Raw genomic sequence first — 11,254 nt, 5'->3', positions numbered from 1 at the left:
TGTAGCCAGATTGAATTGCAAAAACATGTTGCACCTGGTGCAGCCAGAGTGTGTAGGTGAAGCAGCAACAACGTCTGCATTCAGTATCTGATGGCTGCAACCTTATTGAAAATCTGATAATGATATTTGGTGAGCTTAATGGTTGCCCTCTGCAGGCTACAATCAGTCTCACTCAATCCTGTTTTCTTACCCCCCCACCTCTCTTTTTCATCTTCACAGCATGCGGCTGACAGAAGAGGCATGATATACGGCTGCTTCGCTCAGTTTTAGAACCGGCGGCACCACATCATTTTTCCTTCGCATTTTGTTTTCAAGTTAAATTAGTCTCTGCATTAGTGAATAATCAATGAGAATCACTGCAGGTGATCAACACGAGCCTGTCCGCTTGTTGTGTTTATTCTACAGCTCTATTATCCTCAGATTCTACTGCAGATCAGCAGGTCTTGCGCTGGTACATACGGATTTAGTGTCCTGCTCAAGGACACTTCAGTAGGAAAGATGCTAATGTGACAGAGACTGGAACCTGTACTTCATCATTAAAGGGAAGTCTTTTTTTTCCCCTCATTAAAGCCCCTGCTCCTTTATCGTAAATGTAGGATGCCAATACATGCTACATGTTCAGAGTTTCCCTCAAACATGAAGGTGTAATGACCCAATTTGCCCACAGGGAACATTAAAGTTTCATCTAATGTGTTCTAATGGAGTCATACAGACTTTACTGAAAGACAGCGTAATACATCTAAAGCCATATCTATCTGCTGTTGTGGCGACTTTAAGGGGAGACATTTTATTGGGAGTTCTTCCGGAAACGCGAACAATACATCACTTCTCCTAAAATACCTAGAGGCTTTCCAGCCACATTGGCATTTTCATTGTAACACATTTGCAATAATTAACAGAGCTAACTTTTTTATTGTGATTAATAATGGAGTAGAAGATAGCATTATTGAGCCACACATTAAATTGCACTCATTAAACTGACTTTTCTGAACGCACCAACTCTGACTACTAAGCAGGACGGTGGAAGGTCAATGTGATCGTTATATAATTTAGCAGGAGAACAATTATGAAATGGTCTATATAAGAGTGATTTCTAATGAGCGGTGTGAGAGTGACACCTCCTTTTCTTTGGAGTTAATCTAATTTTCAAAATGTGAATATCCATTACAGAGTTTTATTGCGATCAAAATATGTAACTTCAGCCGGTTTTGTTTTCTAAATTCAATATTGCTGAGGTACAGTTTGAGGCCCTTGTATTTGTGCTTGAGTATTTCTTAAATTAAAATAGGGAAATATTGTACTTTCTACTCCATTATAGCTGACAGCTATAGTTAATAATTTACAAGTTCCTTTACTTTATAAAACATAAGCACTTATAAAATACAAAGCACCATTAAAGATTACACCACTGATTCACAACATTGTCACAACAAAACAGTGAATATCTGGGGCCCCTTTTCACGTTTCAGATGTCTATACGTCAGCAGTTCCACCAAAGTTAGATTTCCCCTCTAAAACTTCTCAGATGGTTTCATTTAAATAACAGTTTGAGCCCCAACAAGGTAAAATGATCCAATATTTTACTACCTTACTGGCTATAACATTGAAAGTATACTTGCACACTTGATGCATTGGTATAAACAATCTAGAAATGTATATAATTAAACATCACATTAAACACGTTACAGAGGCCATTTTTCTGTATTATGAGTACATTTACTTTTGCTACTTTATTTTATGCTGGTAATATTTTTACCAAAGTAGAATTTTGAATGCAGGACGTTAACTCATGATGGAGTATTTTTACATAGGTATATTGCTACTTTGTCTTAAGTAAAGGATTCGAGTTCTTCTTTCACCCCTGGGGCTAAAAGTAAAAACTGACAGACTCACATAATGTGCTCTTTTTTTAGACATCCTTTTAGAAAAGAAGCCATTATTTCCATGTGAGGAGCACAAAGTAGAACTGAAAAATATACTTTGAAGGCTTTGCTACAAATTCAGTCCAAATACAGCATTTTCCCTCCTGTGCAGGCATATGCCTTTGAAGCAGGGGGCAAAGTTGGGAATGGTTCCAGAAGACCAACTCTCCATTTTGCTAGCTTCAGCACTCAATAGCTCCATGATTAAAGCCAGTCTATTTTATTGATTGAAAAGGAAGGGGAGAAAACCCAGAACCTTTCTACTCTTCAGTCTCCGCTTCTCCATCTGTAAAAGTGGTGGAAAAGCCTCCCTTGGCCATGTCCAGGCAATTAGGGTGGAGCGGGCCTCCCCTGTTGCACTCAGTGACTCTGGCCATGCTCTGTTACCTCATCTCATCAGCTGGGAAAGTATTTGTGCTTGTAGCTCCAGAGAAGGCGGCCACGAGTTAAATTGAGTTACCTGTTCAGAGATGGTTTCATTTTCCACGGATGGCCCCGGAGATCCCTGATGGAACTGCTAACTGCTCATCACCCTTCATGTCCCAGAGTGTCTGTCTGAGCAGAGAGCAACGACACAGCGACGTGGCTCAGGTGGCAAAGACAGCTGGCTGCAGGATCCATCACACTACATCTCAACTGTAGACATTGCCGTTTTCATCTCTCATCTTTGAGATGACAACATTCTGTTTCTCTACTTGCCTTCTGTGTACATGTATAGATCTACCAAACATATCTAAACTAACATCAGCTACTTCCAGTCAAATTTACATTTTCTTTTCAGCTTCACTCATTCTTTACAGAACAGCACAGGAGAGAAATTGTCTGCATTCATGGCCATACCCAAGGACACGCACATATGCAATCTGATGATATACGAGTAATAGAGTCCATGAGTAGAGGGATAATGATTAATTTTATGGTTGTGATTTATAAGAAAGCCCTATATTATGTTGATGAATCTTTATTGATTAGGACATAATGGATTATGGAAGATATGTCAATCCACCATAAGTGATCCTGGAAGGAGAAGGCTAGAGGATTGGCTCATGTCCTGTCTGTCTGTGTTGATAACCACAGGGCAGGAGATGAAAGGCGGAGAGGAGAAGTGTAAAAAAGTGATGTGGAGAGATAAGAATTGAGAGGATAAACCAAAGTAGCGGAGTAGAGGATGAGAGGCGGGGAGAGGCAGCAGGAAGCAAAGGGAGGAAGCAAGAGGAAGGTTTAGTGCGTGAGCAGAGGGGAGAGAGAGAAGATATGAGAGCAGATGAGAGAAATAAGAGATGACAAAAATGTGGGAAAGAAGAGGAAGGAGATGAGAAGACAACAGATAAAAGAGCAGACAGCCTGCTACCCCACAGTCACGTCACACAATTTACTATGTTCTGGCCCATAATGTTTTATAGCACAATCACTGATAGCACAGTAGTCAGTAGTGATCTAATTTCACAACCCATATCCTTCAGTAATGTGAACACAAAGGGAGAAGCAGAGCCATTAGCAGCGTCCAGTACTCATCCACTGCTACTCATGCATAATTGGCTTCCATGGGAGGAAGCAAGAAAGGGTAAACAGCAAGCAATCACATTAACTCCTGTGAGTCCTAATTGAAATCCGTTAACAATCAGCGCAGATGATAGAGGTTGAGGAGACGTGTGGCTGTTCATACCCTGAGCCCTCTGTCCTGCACGCTGCTCTCTGTGTTATGACATGCGTGAAGGCGTGTTCGCGGTATAATCAAGAGTTACGCTTGATTCCTGTGCTCATGGGAAGCGGAAACACAGCAATCTGCACATTTGGGCATGTCAGATTTTTAACTCAGTCAGAGATTTCTTTCAGATTAAAATCGGGTTTCTTCCCACATTATGCAGTGTGAATTAGGTCTTTACTGTCATTGTCATATATTGTATTATGAAGTACATACTTTTATTATATTTTACTATTTGTATTTTATTTTTATTTTATATGTATATACAGATATATACATTTTTACTTAGTTTTTTAGATATATTGTTAGACATTGTAATATAATTATTATTTCTATTGTTTAATGTCTTGGGAGCACCTTGAGCAGCTGTAACAAACAAATTTCCCCCCAGAGAATCAATAAAGTTTCTGATTTCTGATTAAACATTTCTAGGACTGTCAATGTTATCATGAATGCCATCAATGAAATAATGAAGGAATGAATGAAATACTTTAAATTTACTGTCTTGCCGAGAGTTAGATGAGAAGATCAATACCACACTCATGTCCATGTCTTGGGTTAGCTTAGCATAAATACTGGAAGCAGAGGTAAACCCTGACTTTGTGTAAAGTTAAAGAAATCTGCCTACTATAAAATAAAAAGTGTTAAAATCACAAATGCTCTCAGAAAAATTATACTTAAGCAGTCGGATAAAACGTTATAGCAGTGAGCTTTAGAGGTGCTGGTCGGAGGATATTGTTAACTCTGGACAAAGCTAGACCGATATTAGCATATTGCAGGTATATCGGTATCTGTATATATGTATATGCTGTATCAAGATTGTTTCTTGTGTGTGTTAAAAAAGTGTTTTTAAAAAATATACTATGAGCCGTTAGCAGATCTTGTAAAGCGTATAGTTTTTTCCCATTATTTGTCATTTTATTTATATATATGCTTAAGTATTTGTTTAAATGTATTTGTTTTGTATTTATTATCAGTTATTCCTTTATGTAGCACTGGTAATAGTAATAAGGGGAAAGGGGAGAGTGCACTGGATGCCTTACCATTCTAGTTGAGTCTTAAACCACTAGATGGTGTGCTTGTCTCTTCACACTTACAGTACACAACATGCACCAGATGGATTGAGTGGAGACAAGCCAGAGAAATTACACACGTATTGTCTACATGTCAGCATATCAAACCATTATCTCACCAGGTTTTGGATGGTTTTTGCGTAAGACAGACTCAAATAATGCACTGCAATAAAACTATGAATACAGAGCATATGGAGCAGCTGAGCAGCTCCTTGTGACAAGTAAATAGTCTTGCACTGTCTGAAACTCCTTTTCAACAGAGAGCTCATCCAGACTGCAAATGCACCCAGGGAGAGAAAAGAAATAAAACCCAATCCTCCGAATCTTTATCCAGGCACTGGCTCATTCATATTTGAGAGTCTGGATGTCAGCCATGCTAACAAAAAGCTGTTGAAAGGCAGTATAAAAACTGAACAAGGGTGCGTATGTTCAGGTTCAAGGGTTCATAATTGCCAGACGGAGGCTATAGAAACCCTTCAACTGCAAAGTTTACAGAGTTGCTTTTAGTAATGTTGGATATTTCAGTGCATTAATGTGGCAGTCAGGCGTGCTCTTGTGTCTCTTCCTGCCATGTCACTTTGTCAAATATTTATTTATTAATTAACATAGAGCTTGGTATTGTTTATCTCTCTGTCTTCCGCTTCGATTTATCTTTCAAATCAAATCATCAAGGATCATATAAAGCAGTCGGTATTAAGCTATTGTGCTTGATGTTAACATTATTTCAAGACTGGTTCTTTATGAGCCTGGCCTTATTTTTAAGCATCGAAGGAAAATAATAACTGAAAAGGTCTTACATACTGCCAGCATTCCTACACACCAGTGCCTTTAATGTTCAACAAAAATATTCTTCTTGCATCTGAGAATATAAAACTTTATATTATCGACTCTTAGTGAGCTTCACTGCTTCTCAAGGGCAAAATAAGAGCAGACTTTCCACTGTGCTGTTGTGTTCCTTTTATTTTTTTTCCTCCTTCTCCTCTACAGCAGATGGTAAAGAGAAAATCACTTTCTGCTGGGGGCAGGATGCATCAGGGTCAGGGTTTAAGCTTTGAGGTCCACTCTGAACCTGGCTGATTTGACAGGACTATTTTGCATACGCTGAGTCTAATCAAATATATGCAGAAGAAGAAGGCGGGATTTGCAAAGCAGCTTGATACAAAGATACTGATTAGATAAGGGATTTTACAGAACAGCAGGCAGGAGCCACATAGTCCGGTCTGATCGCAGACATACAGCAACATGCAGAAACAAATAAAGATTCACAGAAATATTTTTAATCTGTGGAAAAATGGAGTGGAAAAAGGGGGGAAGAGATGAAGGTGTTAATATCGACATTCCAGAGGACCTGATTCTGCTGAAACTACACAGTTTATTACTGTGTGATGAGAGGCAATCAGCAGAAAAAGGCAAAAATAATTGACTTACAATTTAAGTAATAAATCTGCGTAGGAGAACTTGATGATCTCCTCGTCTTGTTTACCTGTTCATGCTTTGATTGAATTGATCTTCAAGGACAATGACAAATGATTGTGCTCGAAAATGAAATGACTAAGCCTTACAGAACGAAAGTCAATACTGGAAAATAACGAGGCACTGAAATGTTCGAGTTATATCAACAGCAGCAAAAGAAGGGCTGCTTGAGAAAAAGAACATGTTCCCTGCACAATTATACTGTAGCTAAAAACAAATGCAGCCACTGACATCATGCTGGCACGATGATGTGCCTTATTTAAATGCCTCATATGCTCATATTCTTCTGAGCGCACCAAACCATGAATCATTACCAGCTTATGCAGATGAACATGCTGGTTTATAGGTCTTATGTGATCCTTTTACAATTAGGGACTTAGAAGAATGCTGCATACATGACTGGAGCAGCCCATTGAACAAACAGTGTTACATACTATCTTTAAAACAATCAATGCAACATGAATAATTAAAAAAAAGCTGTTCATATGAAAGGTTTCCATTACAGTAGGACAAAGTTCAATTTGCAGGAAAACAGACAAATTACTTGGAGGCCATTTGAGCCATGATATAAGCCACCTACACCTACAAGGAGGGCCTGTTTAGAAATCCTTTTCTAACATATCTCAAATGTACATGTGTGGGTGTATATATTTCTTACATGTTCCAGCCAAGCTGATGACTAGCCTTGGGACAAGATTGTGTGCAATGCCACAACGCCAAAGATGGTGATAGCTTGCTCATTTCAACACAAATGCATCCAAATGTGTTTTCTTATCCTTAATCCTATTCCTAAACAGGAGGAATACAGTAAACTCTCAGACTGAAGCCTCACACCTTACATTCCCCTTCAATTTATTACAACCATCTTCCCGTGGACTCTGCTCCCATCAGGCCACCTTTTAAGAAGTGAACCCCATCCAGCGAGCCTGAATCCACAGGAAATCCTATGTGCCTCTGCAGAGTGAGTGAGTGAGTGAGAGAGTGAGTGAGTGGGAGTCAGTCAAAGCCCCAAGCACTTATAGGGAGGGGGTGGAGGGTTTGGGGAAGCAGTGTGGAGGTGGCTGCTGGGAGGCAAAGCTAATTCACTGTGACAGAAATCAGAGCTGTCAGGACCACCATGACCAAGCAGCATGGACAGCATATATCCAGTCAAAACCGCAGCCAAGGGGAAGGAGGGATGTCGGGGGCTCAGAGAGAAAAGAGGGGATGCACTGATTAAGGCACTTAAGAGAGAAAGAGTCTGTGTCAATGTGTGTGGGTGTGCGGGGCAGGGGTGCAGGCAAGATCTAGTCAGTCAAAACCATTAAAATAGAAACGACAAGGTAAGGAGGCGACACAGGTAAGAGGGGACCTTCACAGTCAGGAGGACCTTCAACACAGACGCTGGCAAAATACACGGGGAGATGAAGAGGGACGGATAGGATTTGCCATCTTCAAGGACTCACAAAAACAGGTGCATTTACAGCGCATAAGTAAGACGACATACACAGTATAAATACATACATACATACAGTTATAAACACAAAAAAGAAAAAAAGTACAGTAGATTATTGGTGAAAGGTTACCGGATAACACATTTAATATTCACGAGGAAAGGTTCTAGTAATCTGATAGTAAGCAAAACATTAAATGTTTATTAGAATATAATATTAATAGAATATTGAGGGAACACTGATATTGTTAAGAGAGAGAAAGAGTGGGAAGGGCAGCCACCAGCATCATTACTTAATGATGAGAGAGGGAGACACAAGGCTGGTCTCTAAATGACACAAAGGAGGAGGAGGGGATTGTGGGAGATTAAGTGAGCTCTATGCTGTTTGCTGTACACTGCAAAGCACTGCAGGATGTTTGTTGAGCGGCACTCTCATTTGGGACGAGGAGAAAGACAGTAGGGGGACCTTAAACTTGGCAGAGAGGAAAGGCGGAACGCATTGGTCCTCGAACGCCTCGGGAGGAGGATCTGAGAAGAAGATAAGGATTAGACAGCAATGTTGTGGGGATTCATTGATGGGACACAACTTTGAAGAGCAAAAAGCACAGGGAAGTTGGACTTCACTAAGCAGTTTAGTCTGGATTTGAGTTTTTTTTTTTCTTTTTTAGAAGGGAGAATGGGATTAACTAAGTGAGCAAAATTGCACGGTAGTCGGAAAGTGGTATGAACTTTTCCCCTTTTCTGCCTTCAAATTCATCATGAAATACAAGTCAGCAGCGGTAAATCAGTTCGAACTGATCTCTTATAATGTTCAACTTCATGTCACCTGATACTAACTGCGAAGAAACATCTTCTTAAGGTGAAGTATCTCCCTTTGTGCACATGACATTTAAACACTAAGCTCTCGTAATATGTTTATGGGTTTTCCTACGTAGTGGACAATGATTTGGAGTTAGTCCATTAGTTGATTGACAGGAAGTTAATCTGCAACTACTTAAATCAACAAATAAATCATGTTTTAAAGAAAAAAATACCCAAATGTTCTGCTTCCAGCTTCTCACAAATGGATATTGTCTGTTTGTTCTCCTCTTCTATAACAGTGAAGTGAGTATCTTTAGGTTCAGGACTGTTTATCAGACAAAACAAAATATTACGAGATGCCACCTTGGTCTTTGTGAAAAATAGAGATGTTGATCACTGTTTCCCAAAGCCCAAGGTGACATCCTAAAATGTCTTGTTTTGTCCACAACCCAAAGATATCAGTTTACTGTCATAGAGGACTTAGAGGAAACCAGACAATATTCACATTTGAGAAGCTGAAATGAGAGAATTTGGACATTGTTTTTTAAAAAATGACTCAAAACGATTAATTGATGAAAAATAGTTTGCAAGTAATATGATAGTTGGCAACTAATCAATGAATCTACTAATCGTTGCAGCTCTGGTTGCATGTCTACGTTGATTTGAAGCACAGAAACATTTCTAAATAGTCTGAGGTTATTGTGAGATTTTTGCGGGGGCAAAAAGGATTTGTGGCTACTACATTTTTCAGGTGGGTCAAAAAAGAATAGCTGTTTAATATATCATGCTGTTTCTCATTTGATTCTTATCCGACTAGGAAGAGCCAGAGGGATTAAAAAACCTTGAAGGATACGACTTTCAGAAAACATGACCTGTGGACTGTATCCCGGCCCTCTCCTGGTGCTGCTCTGTCTCCTCCACAGCTCGAAGGAGACCTGTCCGTCCATGTGCCTCTGTGTATCTGACACAGTGAGCTGTAGCTCCAGTGGTCTGACCAAGCTACCTCTGTCCCTGCCCGCCTTCTTGGTCACCCTTGACCTCAGCCACAACCAACTTTCCTGGCTGAACCCGGGCAGCTTCAAAAGGATGCCCAGACTGGAAAACCTCCGAATGGCCCAAAACCAGCTCAGCTCTCTCGGCCATGGGGTGTTTCACAACGCCTCTGGCCTCAGGCTTCTTGACTTGTCCTCCAACAAGCTGCAAGTGGTGGAGCAGCACTACTTTCAGGGGCTTTGGAGGCTGGAGGAGCTCCTTCTCTTCAATAATAAGATTGCACAGGTAGAGGCCGGCACACTGAGCGGTCTGAGCAGTTTAAAAAAGGCCTACTTCAGCCTCAACCAGATCACACACTTCCCGTTCTTCTCCATCCAAGACCACACTCATCCTTTCCTCATCATGCTGGACCTCTCGTCCAACCGTATGAGTCGTCTGCCATGGGAGGATGTGAAAGCTTTGCCAAGGTTGGTGCAGCGGGGGCTGTACCTCCATAACAACTCTCTAATCTGTGACTGCTCCATGTACAGTGTGTTCTGGCACTGGGATCTGAGGGGTTATGACTCACTGAAGGACTTCACGGATGAGCACACTTGCAGCATCTATGGGGACCCACGAGCGTCCATCCGGTTCCTACGACACAACCGTTTCTTCCACAATTGCACTGTGGAAAAAGCAGTCTCAGAGCCAGTGACTGTGCTCCTCTCCAACGTGTTGGTTTCAGAGGGAGGAAGAGTACGTCTAGACTGCCAAACGTCCCTGAATAGCACAGAACTCTCATTTACATGGCTCTCCCCCAGCAAGGGGTACATCACCCAGACCAGCATAAATGACACGCTAATTAGCCAGTTTGCTAATGGTACCTTGGAGATCCAAGCAGCCAAGGTCAATGACTCAGGTCTGTACGTGTGCACCGCTTTGGATATTAAACAGGCACTGAATGCAACCCGTGAGGTGAATGTGACGGTGCTGCTGCCAGCAGCAGAGTCATTCAACACCGGCTACACAACGTTGCTGGGCTGTGTGGTGACTTTGGTCTTCATCCTCATTTACCTCTACCTGACTCCATGTCGCTGCAGCTGCTGCAAACAGCCCAAACCTCCTGTTATCCCCATTGCGACCTACGACCCCAGCACCCTAATTTCCGTTTTCTCCCCTTCAACCAGAGAAAGTAAACTCCAAACTAACAAGCATGTAGCATTCATGGAGCCAATGTTAAGTGAAGATGGAACAGAATGGACACCAGAAAGTTGATGCTGAACATGTTTTTTTCCTCTCTCTCTCTCTCTTCTCTGCAAACAAAAGACCTCTGGACAAAGCAAAACTCCTTACTCAGGAATTAGCCATGAGATACAATCAGATGTGAGTGTTAACACTGTAAAAGGAAAAAAGAACATCATGTCTCTCTCCCGACTGCCAGCTGCAGTTAAAAACTGTCTGTCTTCTCTGTCATCTGGCCCAGTAGTCGAAATGAAAGTTTCAACTTTGGTTTATTACCCTCTGTGTATTGACATTGGTAAATCACAGTAGAGCCATTATCAGCCCTAAAAATCACCTAATAACTTCTCTACGTACGGTACCAGGGGGGAATATTTCTCTCGGGATCAGAGAAGGAATCTGGCTCACTTTTCAAAGAAAGTGGTTAACAAGGATTAAAAGCCCTGGAAAAACGCTGCAAGTTTACGATTTTAACGGACTGCAGGAAGTAAGCTCAGCCTGTGTATCGTAGTTGAGTGGAGGTGCTCCATATTTAGCGTTGTAGAGACAGGCCTAGCGCCTGCACTGCACCCGCTGAAGATAACTTTAAATATACAGCCCATATCTCTTATAATATGTAGCTTAAACATGGAGCAAC

At 41.2% G+C, this 11,254-nt stretch overlaps 1 protein-coding gene across 1 annotated transcript; it reads left to right on the top strand.

Annotated features, from left to right (window-relative positions):
• Positions 1-9,273: 9,273 nt before the first annotated feature.
• LOC118323856 (amphoterin-induced protein 3-like) lies at positions 9,274-10,653 on the top strand. The gene has a single exon (XM_035655895.1). It carries the CDS (start codon positions 9,274-9,276, stop codon positions 10,651-10,653), a length of 1,380 nt encoding a protein of 459 aa, XP_035511788.1.
• The last annotated feature ends 601 nt before the right edge of the window (positions 10,654-11,254 follow it).

Source organism: Morone saxatilis, unplaced genomic scaffold (assembly GCF_004916995.1).
Source record: "Morone saxatilis isolate NCDOM2014 unplaced genomic scaffold, NCSU_SB_2.0 Contig15, whole genome shotgun sequence".
Classification (NCBI taxonomy): domain Eukaryota; kingdom Metazoa; phylum Chordata; class Actinopteri; family Moronidae; genus Morone; species Morone saxatilis.
Note: the sequence above shows the minus strand (reverse complement) of the source record. Positions and strands in the feature narration are given on the sequence as shown.

Bases quoted from the DNA above. Each gene is read 5' to 3' on its own strand.
- LOC118323856 (XM_035655895.1), top strand. From the start codon at position 9,274: ATGACCTGTGGACTGTATCCCGGCCCTCTCCTGGTGCTGCTCTGTCTC.